At 35.3% G+C, this 20845-nt stretch overlaps 2 protein-coding genes across 4 annotated transcripts in view; one reads left to right on the top strand and one right to left on the bottom strand.

Moving 5' to 3' along the window:
- The window catches only part of Ncapg (non-SMC condensin I complex subunit G), a 29438-nt gene extending 19263 nt beyond the window's left edge, over positions 1 to 10175 (top strand). Inside the window, exons 14-21 of the mRNA XM_052199200.1 lie at positions 1349 to 1573; positions 2970 to 3151; positions 3543 to 3717; positions 5405 to 5566; positions 5781 to 5919; positions 6222 to 6293; positions 8615 to 8684; positions 9611 to 10175. Of these exons, the coding sequence (XP_052055160.1) occupies positions 1349 to 1573; positions 2970 to 3151; positions 3543 to 3717; positions 5405 to 5566; positions 5781 to 5919; positions 6222 to 6293; positions 8615 to 8684; positions 9611 to 9734 (1149 nt within the window). The 3' untranslated portion in view covers positions 9735 to 10175. The remainder of the gene's footprint in view (positions 1 to 1348; positions 1574 to 2969; positions 3152 to 3542; positions 3718 to 5404; positions 5567 to 5780; positions 5920 to 6221; positions 6294 to 8614; positions 8685 to 9610) is intronic.
- Positions 10176 to 10271: 96 nt separating this feature from the next.
- Lcorl (ligand dependent nuclear receptor corepressor like) overlaps positions 10272 to 20845 on the bottom strand; it is a 143463-nt gene continuing 132889 nt past the window's right edge. For 2 of the 3 annotated variants that reach the window (XM_052199188.1, XM_052199197.1), the window contains one exon: positions 11958 to 12062. In XM_052199188.1, the coding sequence (XP_052055148.1) occupies positions 12049 to 12062 (14 nt within the window). In that variant the 3' untranslated portion in view covers positions 11958 to 12048. Of the gene's footprint in view, positions 12063 to 20845 lie in introns of all 3 variants that reach the window. The other variant, XM_052199196.1, reaches the window with a different exon arrangement.

Here is a 20845-nt window from a genome sequence, read left to right as displayed (position 1 = left end):
TTAAAATCTCATTAGGATTGAATATTGGTAGCTATTGCTGCATGTGAAGGTCAGTGAGAGTGTGAAGGAAACACTTGATTCTGAGCTAGTAGCATATTCGGAGTTCTCAGGGTTTTGGTAGATTTACAGCTCATTCTTAAAGCATGGAGTGGATATGTTCTTGACATATTCTTCAAAGTTTTGAGAATAAATCATTTTTCTTTTTTCTTTTTTTTTTTAAAAATATTTATTTATTAGTATATCTAAGCTGTCTTCAGACACACGAGAAGAGGCTAGAAGAGGGTGTCAGATCTCTTTATAGATGGTTGTGAGCCACCATTGTGGTTGCTGGGATTTGAACTCAGGACCTTCAGAAGAGCAGTCAGTGCTCTTAACTGCTGAGCCATCTCTCCAGCCCTCATAAATCATATTTCTAATTATAATAATTTGACCAACATAGAAGTGATTTTTGTTTATTTTAAAGGCCAAGTTAAATTGTATAATATAGTTAAATCTTTCATAGTAGAATCCCTTTGCCCCCATGGTTTTGGAATTTGTTGTGTAGTTTTTAACTCAAGATAGACTTAAACCATTTGTGTGCATATACAGAGATCTATGTTGGGATACCTTCCTCAGTCTCTCTTCTAACTCTGACAAGGATCTCTCACTGAACCAGGACCTCCTTGATTTGGTTAGGTTGGAAGGCTAATGAATCCCAGGAATCCACCTGTCTCTGTGCCCCCAGTGCTAGGACTATCATTGTGCACTGCTCTGCACACATAGCTTCTTGTGTGGTTGCTAGCTCTCTGGAATGAGGTCCTCATGCTTAGCTTTGACAGGCACTTTATAGACTAGGTCATTTCCCTAGCTCCCCAAACTGCTTTATAAAAGAATCTACTTGGTAACTGAATTCACTGTTAAGGAAATCTGAATTTACTAAGTGAAGAGAAAATTTTTTCTTCAAAGAAATGTAATAGTACTGACATTGTAACAAAGAATTAGAATGTACCATATTAATTCTTTTGATAGGCAGGAAAAACAATTTATATATAACAATGCAGTTTTTCTGGGTATTAGAATCATAGTTGGAGTTCTTTTTTCGGTTTTGTTATGAAAGGACAAAATAATATAATCCATATGGCCACTGACTCTAAAACTTTTTTTCTACTACAAAAATTGAGGACCAAAGCTCCATGTGTTATGAGATAAACATACTTCTTTTTAAAAATGAAAACCTTAATTATAATTCTGAAAAATGTTCACACTTAACACTCATTGAGATTTAATTAGGAAAAGATACTAATTTTATTTAGGTTATAGAATTATGTTGTTTTACTGAAATTATTGGGGGGGTCATTTCTAATTGTAGGTTTTGCAAATTGATGATGTCATAATAAAAATAAGTGCTTTAAAGGCAATCTTTGACCAACTGATGATGTTTGGGACTGAGCCATTTAAAACTCAGAAAGTTAAGGCCATTCAACGTGAAGGTGCAGAAATAAACAGTCATGATGAGCAAGAAGAAATTGATGCTAAAGAGACTGACACAGCTAAGAGTGTTCTGAAGCTTCTCTCTGACTTCTTAGACAGCGAGGTAAGAAATCACCCAACTCTACAGCTGTGAAGCGTTTGTAGCATCTTTATGTTCTTTGCTTTAACTTTGTACTCATTTACTTTTGACACAATTTTATTTGGTTTTTAAAAAGTCTTAATTTAAAATGTGAATTTTACATCTACTATATTTTCATTATCAAATTAGTGTTCAAAGAACTGAAAGTGCTTTGTCACAATGTTTTTACCACAGTAACAGAAATGAAATTAGAACATATTGGATTGCAAATGAACATAGCTTTTCTTTTTTAAAAACATTTTTTATTATTTAAAACAAGTATTAAATTTCTTTTGGTTTTTTTTTTTTCTTTATTTTCTTTTTGGATTGTTCACTGTTGTAGTATAGAAACTCAGCTGAGATTTGTGCGTATAAGTGTTTAACTTTATAACTTTACTGAATTGGCTTATTACATAATTTCGGAAAGGGAATTCTTGGCATTTTTTTTTTCTGTGTAGAACCATGTCATTTCTGAATAGGCACAGTATTAACTCCATGGAGTTTATTTCTTATTTGATTGCTCTGCTCATCTACTACAGTGTTGACTACCAGCCGTTAAGTGTCTGAAGCAAATGTCCTTGTCAGATTTGTGAGTTTAGTGGAAAAGTTGTGAATCTTGTTAATAAATGTGTTAGTTCCAGGGCTTTTCATAAATACCATTTACCATTTTGAGAGAATTACTTTCTATTCTTATATCCCTGGCTATTTTGTGTTTATATCTTAATAAAAAGATGTTAATTTTGTTAAATGTTCTTTCTGCTTCAGCCAATAGGTTCTTCTCTTTGATACATTGGTATGGTGTCAAACATTACTTGATTTTCATATGCGCTCTCAGTGGATTTCTGGGTTAACTTCTGTGTGTTCATGATGCATAGTCCTTTCACCGTGTTGATAAATTTGGTTTGCTACTATTTTGATAGAAAACTTTTCAATCATTTTTGTAAGTGAATTATCCTAGTTTTCTTGTGATATCTGCTTTTCTTTTACTATATTTTCCTTGTTACCTCAATTCTAAATTTTGTTTCCCTTATAGTCAGATTAATTGCTCTTTTCTTGTCATTAAGGTATAATTTAGAGATTTTCAATTTGAGATTTTTTTAAAATGGAGATATTTATTACTGCAGAACTTCCCTGAGCACTATTCATTGTAATCCTATAAATATTTTATTTCAGTTCTGATTTTTGAGACAGTGACATTCTGTAGCCCAGGTTAATTTAGAACTTACTGTGTAGTCAAGTCTAGCTTAAAACCTGTGGAGATCCTACTTTCATCACATGCATAATAAAACTAATGATATTAGGATAGTTATTTAAAATATCACACAGAAGTTTAAAAGGAAACTAGAGATAGCAACTTTCTAATGAATGTCATTTTCACTAGGTGTCTGAACTCAGGACAGGAGCTGCAGAAGGACTAGCCAAGCTGATGTTTTCTGGGCTTTTGGTCAGCAGCAGGATTCTCTCTCGTCTTATTTTGTTATGGTATAATCCTGTGACTGAAGAGGATGTTCGGCTTCGACATTGCCTAGGAGTGTTTTTCCCCATGTTTGCTTATGCAAGCAGGTAGCCACTGATAACATCTTATTTAAAGTCAGATTCATCACCCTGAGTTATATCTGTGCCATTTTGTTCTTGATATACTTTTCTGTAGATGAATATAAGAATATAACATACATTTTATATACCCAGATTTATCTTTCCTGCATATATAAGTATAAAAGGAACTATATTTCATCAATACAATTTGTACATATTTTAGAATTAAAACTTTTCTCTCAAGTAATGATTTGCCAACTTGCTTGTAATTGGAGGGTTTTTTTTTCTTGTCAAATCATTTTATTTAGCACCTTTAAGTTGGAAATGGCAAATGGCAAAGAGGTTAGAGGGATCTGAAGTCTTCAGCAGGGCAGATGTCCTTGGCCTTGTGCTGAAAGTTCTGATTGCTTTTCAACAGGACTAATCAGGAGTGCTTTGAACAAGCCTTTATTCCAGTTGTGCAAACACTGGTCAATGCCCCAGCGTCATCTCCTTTAGCTGAAGTAGATGTCACAAATGTTGCAGAATTGCTTGTTGATCTGACAAGACCAAGTGGATTAAATCCTCAGACAAAGGATTCTCAAGATTATCAGGTATGTATGGTAGCCTGGGGCAACAAATATAACTGCATGAAGATCATTGTTTAAGAATCCTTCTCCTGGGTTTTTTGAAATCATGATGAACTACATTTATATTGAGCCTTTTGTTTTTTTGGTATATAAAGCAGTTATGGGAGGCAGGGAAGAGTGTCTCTGGGTAAATGTGTAGAAATCATGAAAATAGAAGTGATCACTGCAAATGTTTTGTAACCTAGAAGTTACTAAAATGTCATCATTTCTATTGTCATTCTTCCACTTAGCAAGGTAATCACTGAAGTAACCTGTTACTACATCTGCAAGTGTTGGCTTGCTTGTTACGCTGTTGATACTGAGGAAGGAGGACAATTTAAAGGCATTTCTCTCAAGGTTTTTTTTTCCCCTTCTGTCTTTTAGAGAAGCACATAGTGGAATTACAAACTTGTCTAAAATTCTTTAATAATGTTTGAATGCTTAGAAATTTGATGTGTTAATAATTTCAGATGCTAACTACAAGCTGACAGTTTTGTTCTGTCTATATTTATTTGCTATTTAGTGACTGCTCTGCTTGAGTCACATTATATGTTATTAGGGAGATTATATTATAAATGATATTAAGCACAATATGTTAACAGTCATTAGCCATCAAGTGCTTTGGACTTCAGAAAAGTATAAGATTCATTATAGGAATGAGATATGTATCATTACTTTTATTTGCCTTACAGGGTATTAAACCTACCGTCTTACAGGTGCTACACAACTAACTGTTTACTGCTGAACTATATCTGGAGCCCTCTTTTAACTTATTTTGCTTAAGGTGCTCAGGCAGGCCTTGAGTTTTTTTTTTTTTTTTTTTTTTTTTTTTGCAGTTGTACTACCTCTGCCCTCCAAGTTGATAGGATTATAGATGTGTGCCATCAGACTTGGCTGTGTTACTAGTTTTAAAATTCATTTGAGTTTTAAAAATTCACTTGGGCCTGCTTGGGATTTGAGAAGTGGTTTGAGTAGAAAGGAAAGATGTATATATAAAGATCATAAATGTTGATGATTGTACAATGGCCTGAGTTGGCCCTATTTGCAGTGTATATATAAGACTTAGTATTAAAGGGTTAATAGAATGAGATTTAGGTACCAAGAAGACTCATTTAATGGTCACTTAGGATTATATGAGATGAAGTGGTAAGATTATTTGGGGAAAGTTGAGAGGCAAATGAGATGGCAAAATCTGAGGAAAGTCTAGTCTTAAATCATACAGTTCTTGGGAAAGTGAACAAAGTAGGCTGAATTGAATTGGCATGTAAACAAGAGTTTTCGTTGATCTGTAAGGAATTCCAGAACTGAGATGTTCTTTGAATTGCTAAAAATTGAAATAAGCTGCACTGTGGGACCTTTGCATCGGTTAGCTAGGGCACTTGGTGTGGACTGACCTTTATGAGGAATGGTGTGAGTTTGGAAAAGTTCCACTTTTCATCAGTCTGGGTTATTTCAACAACTGGATAATACTTTAATTCTAAAAGGGGTAGACTTGCTCCTTGTAATAAAGGAAGGAGTTTCTTTTGGAGGCAGGGAGAGCTAAATTTAGTTTAGACACTATGCAAATGAGACTTTTGCAAGATAGCTAAAAATATTGTTTGATGTATAGAACTGTATGTATTGTGATGAAAGCATTTTTATTTTATAGAGCTTTTTATTTTTAATTGTTTAGGCCTTAACAGTACATGACAACTTGGCTATAAAAATTTGCAATGAGATCCTAACAAGTCCATCCTCACCAGAAAATCGGGTTTATACAAAAGCTTTGAGTTTGGTAGAACTCAGTAGCAGTGTTACAAAAGAGCTCATACTTCTATTGGATGAAATTCTGGAGGTAAAGTACTCGTAGTTTGTGTTTATATATAAATCAAGGTGGAATTTAGATGGATATATTAAGTAATTGTTACTATATATTTTGCATGTTCACTTGAAGTAACTGTTTTCTTCATTAATTTCGTGTAATTTAAGAATGTTTTCAAACTTGATATTGGCATATAACTTTGAAAGATTACTTGCTTTCCATTTCCTGCATCCTCCCCGCCTCCCAGAAAGTAACAGATAGGACATGTCTGAGAGCCTTGGAGAAGATTAAGATTCAGTTAGGAAAAGGAACTAAAGAATTTGACGACCAAAGCGTGGTAACACAGGATGTCAACACAACTACAAAGGTTCTTCAGAATGAAAATGGTAAATACATACTGACCTGAATATCTAGAAAATTATAATTTTATTTTTACTGAGATTTTTATTTTGTTTGATTGAATTTCAGAAACGAACAAAAACCTTTTTCTTAATAATCCTCTTGATAAAAGCTATTACTCATGTGTTTATTCCACCTTTCAATTTATTTGAGTACATTTCTTACTGTCTTGTCAGGAGCCTTTACTTTGTAGTATTCACACTTTTGGAATGGTGATTCATTATAACCATTTGATAGCTGCTAATAGGACTGTCCTTTTTATATTTTTGTATGATTTCATGTATGGAAGAATATATGACTCCTGTGAGGAATGGGAAAGGAACTCAAACATCAAGATCTACACAAGGAAAAACTAACAGAGGTAATGTGTGCATTGACTGCATCTTGAAGTACAGTTATTTTTCAAGTGAAAATACTAACTTGGCAAGCTTCCTTATCTTTACTTTCTTTGGAGTAAAAAAATGTTTGAATGGTTTAGGAATACATAATTGTTTTATTTCCTTCAGATGGTGGGGATTATTGCTTTTTCTGAAGATTATATAGTTATTGTTCCATATGCTTTTGAACAAAAACATTATACAATAAAGGGCTTTTGGGGGATAAATTAAGAATAGGTTAAATTGCCTTTAATTTAGGCATGGATTATATACCTTTAATCCCAGCACTTGGGAGGCAGAAACAGGCCGATCTCTGTTAGTTTTTAGGCCAGCCTGGGTTATGTAGAAAGCCCGATATCAACCAATAAAGGAAAGGAAAAGAAAAAGTTAAATAAGAGTTTTATTTGTAGTTAGAAGTTTTAGTACTTTTGTGTGTGTGTGTGTGTGTGTGTGTGTGTGTGTGTGAATAAGCATTTTTTTTTCCTCCCAAGTTTTTGTATTTCTTTTTACTTCCTTTTCCCCACCTAATTTCATTTTTCTTCCAATTTCCCAATGGGTATCCAACAATAGAATATTTATTAGAATAAATGCATGTTTAATAGCAGGGGACCATTTTCAAAACATCGGAAATTCAAGGCTTTTTAATTGTTTTATTAATTCCTTATTACAAAAGCAATGCATGCTTATTACAGAAGAATAAGAAAGTACATCCAAGCAGACCTACCATCAAGAACACTAATAGTCCCACCCATGAGCCAAACATGATTTTAATTACTGAAAATAGTTTTATGGCTCTGTTCTAAGTATATTTAATCTTTTCTAGAATAGAATTGGGCCATAACATTGTTTCATAACAAACCAGTTATTTAAACACCAATTACTGGATATTGTTCCAAATTACTTCCATATTTTTGGATGTTTTCTTAGGGATAAATACATTATTGAAAGCAAATAAATAAAATATGAGGGGGAAATATATAACAATGAATAGGATATACAATTTTCAAATAAATTGTCGAATGAACAGTTGATTTTCATTTTCATAAAAATTGATCAGATTACTTTTAGTTACAGAATAAAGTATGAAAACTCCATTTTTTAATAGTCCAAACTTAATATATACATGCTACATTTTATTTCTTATAAATGAAGAACATTGCAGGCCAAATTTACTATGTCTCTTTTTTCAGAATACGTTCTCATATATCCTAGGCTAACTTCAAAGTCACTATTTTGACCTTGAGCTTGTGATTACAGGCTGGGAATATAGGTGCTGAATCACCATGCTCCATTTTACATGGCTGAGCAAACCAGGATTTGTATAGGCTAGGCAAGCTCGCTCCCCTCCCCACTGAGCACAGTCCCCAGTCCTCTCTTTTCAACCTTGTAGAATATAACAATTAAACCCTGGTGAATAAAGGTTCTTTTTTTTTTTAAAAAAAAAAAAACACATTGATTATATTTAAGAACACATTTGAATTTTCTATGTATAAATTAAAGTGTTTTACAAGCAACCTGTATTTTGCTGTTTAAATTTCTTTTGAAGCCAGGTACAATGTCAGATATAACGGCTTTTCTAGAGGTTGTGTGAGGCTAGCATGAGCCCATCAGTTTGAGGCCAGACTAGTTAAGCAATGTCGTGCTTCAAAGATGAATATATATAACACAGTTCCATTTAGAAACTGTTCATTGATTGAGCTTGCCCTTGTAACATTTTTGTTAATTTTTCTATATTAATTCTACCTCTGCTGTAAAATAAAACTGATTAATATGTGTGTGATCATTTATTTATGTGTGCATAAGTGTTTATATGGAGACTCCTTGGTCACGGTCTACTTGTATCTGAGACAAGAGTTTCTCACTGGTCTGGAGCTCTCCAAGTAGGCTAGGGATCGAGGCAGAGCCCCTGCTTGTCTCTTTCTTCCCAGTGCTGGGATTATAAGCATGTGCTACTACACCTCACTGTTATTTGGGTTCTGGCAATTAACCTCTATCCTTAACAAAGCCAGAGCTTTACCAAATGAGCTATCACACCCAGCCTGAGATATTTTTGTCACCACATGTGGTGACCTAAAGTTTGCCTCTTTGTCACATATTTGTAGTGCTCATCCAAAGAAATTTACATAAATGTTGGTATTTCCCCCTGCACTATGTATTGAGAATATCTTATCAGAGTGGATAGGAATAAGGGAATGTATTGAAAAAGATTGTTGTGGTGAAAGTAAAAGATTTGGATGGCTTAGAGACTAGATTCAGAAACTCGAAATCATTAAACATTTTGCCAATAACTTATACTGTCTTTAAGGACGTAGAAAAGCACCAGTTTCATCTAAGACCAATAGGAGACGCCAGACTGCTGGGACTGACTCTGAAAGGTATATCATATATTTCTCTCAGACCTAGAAGATGCCAATCAGTTTTATTTTGCTCAGAAGTAGAATATTGTAATTTTCTTGTGGTGAAACTTAGTATATTACCAGATAGTAAAAACCATAATTTTTCTGTGATCTTGGTAAATAGTCTAAAATTATCAAGAACATTTGACTTAAGAAGAGGTGTATATTTTTATTAGTTGGCATTGGCTTTCGTAGTACTTTAATATACTCTCTTTGTATATACATGAGATAATATGGAAACAAGAGTTTCCATATATTCTCATGTATTTCCATGTATTCTGCTTACATGACTTTATATATGTAACTCTTACCTTGATTTAGATAACATTTGGATTCTTTCAGTTACAATTTTGCTTGTAACTTTAGTGTACTAGTTTTTCGTGTTAATAGTTTTTTTTAGTCATTGTCAAGCCAAGGTTGAGCCTGAAACTGTCTTACATTTAGTCACTGGATCCTGGATTTCTTAGATTAAACCTTGATTAAAGTGTTTTTTTTTGGGGGGGACTTTACAATGTTTTAGCAATATACTAAATTAAGATAACAGTCCTTTTTTACCCCCCACCTGAAATCTAAATCCTTCTTTCGGGCGATTGTGTGGTCGCTATGTAATGACAAGCTCCACTGTAAAAGCTTGTGCTTTGCTTCTTTCCCTATATGTATGATACCAGGTTTTACCAGTAGATTAAAAATCACCAGAGTAGTTAGACTTTCTGATTCACTTGGCAGGATAGCCATCCAGCCATTGGATTTTTGGTTATTGCTCGAAATTTTTAGTTTTAAGCTTAGTTATTAAATGCAGGCTATCTATTACACAATATTGGAATGTCAGAAACCAAAAGTTTAATTTATAAATTTTCTGATTTTTAAAGCTTATATCTAAATGAATGTTTTTAACATCTGTTTAGTGATCATGAACCACCATCAGAAATGAAGATGAGATTACCCAGACGAGCCAAAACAGCTGCGCTACAGAAAAGTAAACTTAACCTTGCAGAGTTTCTTAATGAAGATCCAAGTTTAGAGAGCTGATAAGGATGGAGTCCTTTGAAGTTGTGCTTATATCTTTGCTTTAATAGTTACTATGGCGAAGTCAGAAATGCCTGCTCTGTTTCTGGAAATATGAATGATGCCACATGACTTCAGCATATCTTAGTGTGATCCATCTGCATGGATCCAGATTTGTTTTTATCAGACTGTTAGGTGGGCCTAGAAACCTGCTTTTAAATAGGTTCCCTAGGTGAACCCTATGAAATTATTACATTTTGGAAAGATTTATAATCAGCCCAGTAGCTTATATTAGAGAAACTTAGACTAGCTCTAACATAGGTGAGTATGTCAGACACCAAACAAATGGGATTTGCAGGCTGGAGTACACAGAGTTACCCAGAAAGCTGCTCATGACCACTGAGGACAGTACAATGAACCAAAGCACTCTGTATTTATATTAAACAATGGCTTTGAGAAATTGCATCATTCCTATACTGAGTATTTATTTGATAACTTTACCTCAATGGGTAATTTCTCTTCCTAAATTTTTCCATATAGGAACACTAGTTTATGAATGATTCTATATTAGGGAGGTGTCCACACACACATTAATCATGAAAGATACATTAGTTTATGGCACATCAAAATATATTCTACCTTGAATAATAAACAATACTAATGGGAAATAAAAGTTATAAGACTGTCATCTTTATGTACTGACTTATGAGCACAGTTTCTTCACTGTTAATTTGTATTATCTTTTGAAATTGTCACTTTTATGAAACATAAATATTTTGAAACTTGCATTGTATAAAAGTAGTCCTTTTTCTTTCTGCCATACCCAAAGAAACACCTTTTATTTGGATAAAAATGTCCTAACATGAAATTTTTATTAATTGTGCTTCTGCTTCTTTAAATTTATTTATCAGAGGCCATTTATTTTCACAAATGTTCTGAGATGGAGTGAAAGGTAATATTGCTGGCTTTTAGAACCAAAAGGCTAATCTATATACATAATATGTGCTTCATAGAACTCAGAAAAGGAGTCAAAGTTACACAGCAAGAATGCTTATTAAGCAAAAGGAAAAGGCAGATATGGTAATGATATAAACCAGTGAAAAGCGCTGTTGTTCATCTTTTGGCTCTGTGTCTTTTCCTGTGCTTCATATTTCTTATTGTTATAGTTCTTGTTAAATCCCCGTCTTAAATAAATTCATGGGGAATAGGAAGTTAGCATGGCTAAAATGGCACATTAACATGGTGTAGGGGGATGCCACCAGGAGTGAACTGTCATCTCATTAGACGTGCAGAGTAGCCAAAAGGAAAGAAGCTATGATCATGTAGACACTACCAAAGTTTGCTTTTTTCTGACTTTAAGCACCGATCCATTAGTAGTAGTAATACTACTCCAATTTTAGACAATAGCTGTGGCTGCCGGTATACCTACCATCATTAGCATTCTTAAGGAATATTGTCCTGCTTCTACATGATTCCCTATAAACTTTGGACCAAACTGCTAAAATACAATAAAACCAATAGGTATAAAAACAGTCACCCTTTTTTTCATTCAGAATTGTGAACTTAAACCAGTGTTCTTGTTTACCACTGAGGCACAAATTTGCTGAAGAGTAAACATGCAATTGTGCCATTGCTTACGGCCCACAGATGAGAGGTTTAAATTACAGAAAGGGAACTGATACTCCTCCTTTTTTTTTTAAATGAATGAAAACATGCTATTTGATAAGCTAATCTTTTTCTATACATATATAACTTTAGAAGAGATATACTTCTAACTGATACCTTTGCCTTTCCCAGTTTGCTTCGAGGTAGTTAGCATCCACCTGTTACACAACTGTTCATGGGTTAGGCCATTATCACATATCTTTACAATACTAGCTTTCTAAATTACAGAATTTGTTATATGTGAAAACTGCACAGAAATAGAACTGGGCAATTACATATTTAAGCTGAAGGCATTAAAAAATTCACCGATTAAAAAGAGAACATCAAAATCTGCTCTTGTTGCAAAACCCCACAATGGTCTTGTGTAGTGTATGTAAAAACAGAATTATAATAAAATGATTAATGCTAATGACCTAATATAAAGACAGATCACAGACTAGAAATATTTCAGTATCAATTGGTTTTCATGAGAATATTGACATAGAAAATAAAGATAGTGCAAGGGCTGCAGACTAATTTTCTTCATTTTTGAGATTTTGGTTCTGAACTGTACAGCTTGCTAGAGATGCTGCTGTTAGATTCCATTCAATAGGATGATTAAGGCACATCTTAATGGGGCTCAATGGGCAGCTTGCTGTGTTCTCATCAGACAAATCCACTTTCTCATCAGTTTTCATTTGTAGTATGCTGTAAAAAAAAGTGTAAGGCATTTTAAGTTTAAACTTCAGATTGTCAATCCCGTAGAAAGTTTTGGAATATTTTTTATACTCTAAAGCAGCTGAGCAAACTTTATCATCCTGACACCACTAGTTCTATGGCTGTCTTAGTGAACTGAACATGATGAACTATATCGTGTAAGTACTGCATGTGCACTCAGATAGCTCAGGACAGAAGCCATCATCCCTGCATTACCTTAGCTTACATAAGGCATTTGACTTACTGGCAAGCTTCAACCCTTTAGCATCAGAACTACTTTTGAGAGAATGAACATTTGTCAATTCCAGCTGTGTTCTAAGCTCATTCACATGCAATAAATAATCATTTTAATTTCAGGAAAAGGCAGATATGGTAATGATATAAACCAATGAAAAGCACTGTTCTTCATCAGTGATAAATTGAGACTCTGAAAGTTAAGTATAAATACAAGTGATGTCATACTGTAACTGGTGTGGAATTAGAAACACTTTTCCTCTTTTCTTGCTTCCTCTGTTAGCTTTCTAGAGTACATATTGATTATCATTAAGACTAGACCAAAAAAAAAAAAAAAAAAAGCCTGTTTGGTAGGAGAGGGTTTAGTTGTCCATCCAATCTTCTTCTGTGGCCAGCTTAACACAGGAACACAGGCAGCACCTACAGGGTAATCAGGAACCTGCTTGCTGATTACATAACAACTCTTATTTTCTTTTCTTTGCTTGCCCCAGTCGTAGTGTTTGTCTTTTTTTAAATATATATATATAACTCCAATCACACCTTTTCTACTATATTTTTACCAAAAATAAAATTTAAATTATGTAAAATGTCAATTTATATAATTAGATATTAAAAAACAACTATAAGTTAGCTTGTTAGTCATAAAATATATTAAGCAAAACCAGATGTAATTAATAAATATATTTAAAAAAATATAAATATATTTAAAAAAGTAATAAATGACAGAAAGATCTATATGACAATTATCTGAAACGTTAAATTTTGGGGAAAAAATGGATGTATTAGACTGAGGTGCCTAGGTATTTCATGTTTTTTTCCCCCAAGTCAGTGAGACAGTGGTGTTTTTCTTACTATAAGAATTGCTACTAGTTTTAAGAAAAATAAAAATGTTATTTCTATTACCTGTAATTTTGTTTAAATTATGTATTATTTGTGTTTTGTTTTGTATGTATGAGTACAGTGCATATGTGAGTGCTGCCTTTCAGAAGAGGTTATCAGATTCTATGGAAATAGAGTTCTTTGTGAGGTGCCTGACTTTCATGTGGGACTTAAATTTGTGTTGTCTGTAAGAGGAATATGTCCCCTTTGCTGCTAAACTATCATCTCCAGCTACAGAAACCACTTCATACAGAACCTAAGACATGCTGTGCTGGGAAGGTGATGTATCTGAGTAAGTGGCAAGTGTCAGGGAGTGAACTACTAGTTAAAGCAAGTATGTAATGTCCATTTTCCTGAGAACATAAGCCAAGCTATAGAGATGGCAATGGACATGGGCTGGCAGCTAATATACCAAGGATAATGCTAAAGAGAAAAATAACTCATGGTCACAAATTAAGTTTTGTTTGACAATGATGCGCTTATCTAAGGAAAGTAATATTTTCATAAGTGTGTTATTGCTTTCAATACTTTAAGGAAGTTTTTTTTTTAAGTTCATTTTCTAGAGTGCTATTACTGCAAAGGGTACACAAAACTATATATGTGAAAAATATAAGTAAACACTTTCCCATAGTGCTATTACTGTGCATACTAATATGTTTAATTCATATACTTAAACTACAACAAAGTTCTGAAGATGCTGATTGTAAATCCTTGACTTTATAGAAGCAAAATTAGCCTTGTCTATTTTATTTGTATGAAAAAGATAACACCTTGTCAACTTAAGCTTGAGAGCAATTTAAAAAGCTTTTAAAAATATGGAGCTATATATCAGCTAAAATGTGTAGCACTGAACATTCCAGTCAAAGGAGGAAGCTAGAGGAGTTAATTTTTCTAAGCCAGGTTTCTTCTATCAAAGCAGTCAACCCTACTAGAGGTGGGGGTTGACTGAGACACAGGGACTCTCAAGATATCTCATGCTATTTCAGTATTTGTAATCTATTGGGTCCTAAGACTGTTTAGAGAGTATGAATGTATGTGCAGTTAAAATTGAGTTTTGAGGGTCACTGAATTTCAACTGTTTGTGATAATGATTATTGATAATTCTAAGGATAAAGAAATTAGTGTATCTGATTTTAAATTAATTTAGGCTTGCAGATACTATAACAGTGGTGTCACAGTAAATTGCAATTTTGGTTATGTGACATTGGCTTACAGTAAATTTTGTTAGCTAGACAACATTCAAAGAAATGGTAAATTTTCATGTCTAAAAATATCATTTGTAGAACAGTTGCTATAGACCAGGCAAGCTCTTTATGAAGTCTTTTCTCTGTTATCTCATTCCCAGTCACCATATACTAAACCTTATCTACTAACTTAGTTCTAATTCTACCATGATTCTCATGTTAATAGCTGCCACTTAATTCTCACAGTTCTTGTGATATACTGGTTTATTAGGCAGCAATAACCCCATAGGAGAGCCATGTTGAATACATGAAGCTTGCTTCATATGTAGCATATGCTACATTTAGCATATGTAGCATAAGCTAAATAACAAGCTCGATTTATACCCTTGAATTCTGCAAAGTGGGAAGAATGTTAGGGCATAGACAGAAATGGGATCCATGTTTGTCTTTTCAAAAGAAGTGAGAAGTCACTGCACAAAAGAGCTGGAGTTTTGGATTGTGTAATGACTGTAGTATATGTTTGGCAGCATCAGATATAAGCTAGACAAATGAATTCTGTATGACTTTGCTCTAAAAATGTTACAAATATCCTAAGTACTTAATATGGCCAAATTTGAGTTTATAGTTTATTGTCTTCATGATTTTATCCAAATATAAAGTTGTCAAGATGTATAGTGTAGCTCCACATTTCTGATTTACTAAGCTGTTAAGTGAAGGATTTTTGGTGTGCCGAGTATGATTTTGGTAGTTAGCACAAAGGCAAGCTTTTCCTTTCCATGAGGAGCCAGCAGGTGCTCAGCAGCTGGTCTGCATGGTGACTCCAAAAACCTTACCCAAGGTCTAGTATATTAAGAATGTAAAACCTGTGTTGTCTTGTCTTCAGAGCTTGGGAAGGACACTGGGAGAGAAGGTATTCATGAATTACCAGGACATCAGAACAAAACTATGCAATAAGAACCAGAGAAGCAAGCTAATGCCAGCACAGTGGGAAGGCTAAGGTTAGAAACATTTGAAATAGGCCTTGGAGAATGAAGATCTTAATTTAGTGCAAGGGAATTTGGAACTCCAGTTCTGATCACATAATTAGCCCAGTACATATATTTTCATCTGTCTACTTAATGATTAAGTGTATTTATGTCAAGCACAGAATGTATGTAAAATCTCTGTATATAGTATTCTGACTATATACAGAATAGTTCCTCAATAAATGTGAGCTAATGTTACTCCTGTTAAAATCAAAGGATGCAAGTGTTTTCTCTCATGGTAAAATATGGCCAGTTCATGTGTGATCTGTTCCTCATATGTCTTTCAGGCAAGGCTTGTGTGGTAAGAGAATACAAGGAAGCTAAAGGGGAATCAAATGCAAGAGAGCCATAAGATCTAGGCTATGTACTTGGGATTGCCCGTGTTACCGTGAACACTAATTTAAGTAAGCTTTCTTGGTTGGCTTATTGAAAGAGATTATATATATTTTTTCTTTAATGTCCTAATTTCAAGTACCATTTCCACTGAAATGGTACCAAGGAATTATGACAGGATTTTTAGAGATAGGGATTAGTGGGAGGTGAGTGAGCCATGACTGCTCTCTTAAAGAGATTAATGCTTAATCTTTTTATTTTTTTGTTTGCTTGTTTTTTTCAAGACAGGGTTTCTCTGTACAGCCCTGGCTGTCCTGGAACTCACTCTGTAGATCAGGCTGTCCTTGAACTCAGAAATAGGCCCACCTCTGCCTTCCAATTCCTGGAATTAAAGGTGTGCACTACCATAGCAAGATTAGTTGTTTTAAAAGAATAAACCTGGCTCCTTCATGGTCTCAGTGTCTTCTCTCCTTCCCCTTTCCCCTTTTTAAGTCCATGTTAGCAGAGACCATGAAGACCACGCTCTCAAACCTTCAGGAGCATGAGCTAAGCAGACCGAATTTCCTCATATAATACCCATTTTTTAAGTAAACATAAAATCAAGAATCTTAGATTTATGACTTTTCTAATTTTTAGAAATATCTTTCAGAATTTCAATCATAAAGGGGGCACAAAGCTTCATATTAGTAAACCATAGTACTGACAGTAAAAAAATTCACAAGAAATCTAGAATAAAGCATTAGTTTTTCTTTTTTCTTTTTTTTTCAGCTGAGTGAAGTAACAGACCCAGAAAGGCAAACACTTCTGTGGATCTTACTGTCAAATTTTTGGACTTGTATATTTAATTTGGAGTACTCATAGGATTGAAGAAGCAAGAAATAGTGGTACAGGGAGAAGGGTCTTAAAGGTGGGGGGGGCAAGTTTTTATAGGTTTATATAGGTTTTATCAAGATAAAGATGGGTAGAGGGTAGCTTAGAGATGGTGGTGGTAGTGAGGATAAGCAATACTAAAGATCTTTCAAAAAGACTTATAGAAACCTATTTTATAAGCTCACATACACATGTTCATATAATTTGAATTGGCATTACCCTACATATGGAATATGTTCTTAGAAGCCATAGGATGCCATATAAAAAGTCCCTGCTCAAGCTGTTGCTAAGAGGTGTCTTAAACGGCCCCTCCCCTCCTCTGAAACCATATAGGCTATTGTCATTGCTGTTGGTTGCCCACTAGAACTTGATGGTAAGACCGTAAACATTGCTGAAGACCACACATTAGCCACAGGACATGGAGAAATCAACTTGGTACTGACCATGAAGCTTCCTTCCTGCTGGCTAGATCTTATTGGAATGCACTATTTAAGGCACAGGTGGTGGTAGTGGTGGATAGTTATCAAGTTTTACCCAACTGTGAACCCTGTGAAATGCAATGACCAATGTGGCAGGATATGCACATGGATACAATACACATATATTATGGATTTGCTGATTGGATTTAAGGCTTAATCTGTAGGAGAAAATATGTCTGTAACTATAAATTGTGTCAAGAACCCACAGGACCTATGGGTAAACCTACCATTGTTGTGGTAAAATGGATATCCTGTCAAACTGCTTTATAAATTTTTACCTTTATACCCTTTGATTATTTCAGCTCTCAGACCACATCAGAGTTGTTGCTTTGTGGAGAGTGATTAACACAGAAATCTATAACGAGTTACATTGCAAAAATAGCTATCTGCTCAGTGTTGAACCACAAATGGGACATTTATGTCACCTCTTACCCTCAGTCCCTACCTGGCATACCTTGACCCAGCCCTTTTTCAGTCCAGGGGTTTGAGCTGCCCTTCCCTTAGAGTCTTATCCCTATATAATCCACACAATCGGTACCCCCCTGCACTAGCTCTATTTCTGTGCACTCTTCCTCTTTCCCCTCTTTATTCTCTCCCTTCCCATGGTGACTTTTCTGGCCTCCTTCCCTGTGGTCAGTGAACTCACCTGTACTGGATGATTTTGTGTCAACTTAATGCAAGCTGGAGTTATAGAGAAAGGAGCCTCCATTGAGGAAATGCCTCCATGAGATCCATCTAGCTGTAAGGCATTTTCTCAATTAGTCATCAAAGAGGGGGGGCCTAGACCATTGTGGGTGATTCCATCCCTGCTTCCTGACCGGCCTGAGTTCCAGTCCTGATTTCCTTTGGTGATGAACAATAATGTGGAAATGTAAGCTGAATAAACCCTTCCCTCATCAGCTTGCTTCTTGGTCATGATGTTTGTGCAGGAATAGAAACCCTGACTAACATATCACCCAAGAGCAACGTTTAATCTAATCTGACTTGAACTGGCTCATTTCACTATCAGAAGCCCAGAACTTAGTCCCCAGGTGGTTGTCCTGGCCACGTGGGGACTGTTTCTCTCTTCTACCCTCTGCTAGAAATATTTCTTCTGGACTCCCTGAGTCTCCAACAACAGCTACTGCCTATCTGGGTCCAGGTCCCTCCAGCTGAGTTGAAACCAGGCCAGAGTTATCCTCTCTCCTAAACAAAGACCAGGTCTTTGTTTTGGGTGAATCTTTGGTACAAAGATGTTTGTTCTGAGGTCACAGCACCCATTTGATCCCAGATGCTGGGATGCTGTTTCCATAGTCTCGGGATCTCTGGTAAAGCCTAGGAGATTGAATGTGACTGGATATTAAAAACAAACAATGAATCCTTACACATAATGGAGGACCTATGGATAGTTGATGGCTTCTGAGAGAAATTTCCAAGGTGTGGCTCCTGATTGATCAACTGCTTTCCAATAATATGCCCCCATACCCAGCAGTACATGTCTAGCACAAATTAGACTTGGTGTGTTAAAGAGGCTCTGGAAACACAAAGTTTGGGGGTTTAAAAGTCTAGTTTGAGGTTCTGCCATGACTTAGAATGTTCTTGACTTTTCCCATCTGCTTTCTCATTAGTTACTAGTGATCCTGATATTGTTTCTCTGTAGCAAACTAAATGGTCTCATTGCTTAATTTCTTTACCTGTTTTAAATTCACCCTTTTACCCTCCCTATAACGAAATATTGTATGACTGCTGTCAAGTGTTTTGTTGGCAATGGTGACAAAAACTGATAGGTAAACCTACTGGGAGGGTGTAAAAGTCTCATGGACCAGAGAGATAAGCCGGCTAACACTGAGGTAGTGAAGGAGCAAAACCAAAATCAAAACATTGGCTCTGTATTTGCTAACCAGACTCAAGAGTAAAGCAATGCTTGAAGCTGAGTGTTAAAGGGGAGGGGTGCTTTGGATATTTCATGAATGATCGTTGTTAATCGGATCCTCACAATGACTTGAGTCAGTGCAGTTTTAATCTTGAACAAGAATTTACTGTAACTCATGTTCTTCATTAATCCTTTAGACCTAGGTGCCTTAAATGAATAATCCTGTACTTGGTATTACAATCTCCAATGTCTTCAGTAAATAGACCTATCTGGCTTCCAGTACTCCATAGAAATAGTACTTCTTACTCAAGATACTCCTGATGATCATACCTGTGAGTCCAATCTTTAAATCTCATCTTCCTTTCTTACCATTCAATACTGTTGGTCCCTGCTATGCCTCCACCTCAGGGATAGAGCCTTTGGAAAGTAATTAAGATAAATCAGAGTTTTACAGAGTAGATTAGTATGCTCCTTTGAGGAAGAGATACCAGAGTCGTCTTTGCAATGTAAGGGCACAGTGAGAAGACTGCTATTCTGTAATCCAGGAAACAGTCACCAGAAACTAAATCCTGCTGGTACTTGTATGTCCCCAGTCTCCAGAAATGAAAACAAATGATTGTTTAAGCAGTAAGTTTGCAGTATTTGTGTCAACCCAAGCAGACTAAGCTACCCCATCTTCCTTCACAGTACTTTGCTGCCTTTCCCACTGCAAGCCATTTTATCTGGAAAATAAAGGTTGGGATTCTCAAAGGTGAGTTCCAGGCTTTGTTTGTTTCTCACTCTGCAAGGTCTCCTTCAATATCCTTACCCATTTGGTTGTGTTTTTAAGTGCTATTTTAACCCCCAGTGTCACAAAAGATTTCCCTTTCTCTCAACCCAAAGTTGTCCCCTAAGAAGTTCATTCTCGAGTTCAGCATCTTCAACACAGCTTATCACTGCTTCATGGTTCTAATTTTGCTCTTGCATTGAATACAAGTATGAGGAGAGTAGAGATCCTTGATGTTCACCATTTCTTTCCAGTAGCTAGCACATTAAAATTGGACACATGTTTGCTGAGAGAATAAATCTGGTATATCATAACTGATTCCTGAATGAAGACAAAGCCCTACAACTGGCTTGACACCTGGCAGATTTCCAGGCTGCGTGATTGGGAGATGAACCCAGGAGGCATTAGATATAGTTGAGAATGCAGGAGAGAGCTGAAAGCTGCTGAGAGAAATTTTTTGGGAAGAGGAATATTTACTAGTGTATACCCCAGAACTACAACAGGGTATTTTTAGGTGTTTAGACACATAGTGATGTGAAGAGCAGGGCATAAGTCTTTTCCAAGGCTGTGAAAATTATGAAGCCATTCAGGTCTGGATATAATTTACAACTGCACTTTTCAGATTCTGTATCTTCTAAGAGTTCACATGAGTATTAAGATTGTTCAGATGGAAAACTTTCTATTCATAGCATTTGGGAGCCACATAATTCTTCATTGTGAAGGGCCAGCCTATCGCCTATAAGATGTTTAGCAACATCTCTGGCCTCTATTTGCCCATAGCATCCTCTAAGTGTGACAAAAATTGTCATCTGTGGAGCAAAATCATCCTTTCTTGAGAACCACTGTAGACTAAGTTACTCAGACTTTGCTAGTAATGCTTAAAGATGACTTGAAAGGATTACAGCATTTCTCAGTAAGAATCCAAAACATGTAAAGTATGAAAAACCCAGTGCAAACCAACCTAAAACAATGCCTCACATTTTATACAAGTTAGTAGGCATGAAAGCAGGAAAATATTACTCCTAACAACACAGATTCACTCTACAGGGACAGATAATACAAATTACAGTTAGCCCAGAAGGATGACAATACAGGTATTAAAAATATAAGTTCTGTAATTTCAAGTGGCGAATACAGTGGGAAATGATGAGC

The sequence above is a fragment of the Apodemus sylvaticus genome, chromosome 11, assembly GCF_947179515.1.
Source record: "Apodemus sylvaticus chromosome 11, mApoSyl1.1, whole genome shotgun sequence".
NCBI lineage: Eukaryota > Metazoa > Chordata > Mammalia > Rodentia > Muridae > Apodemus > Apodemus sylvaticus.
Note: the sequence above shows the minus strand (reverse complement) of the source record. Positions and strands in the feature narration are given on the sequence as shown.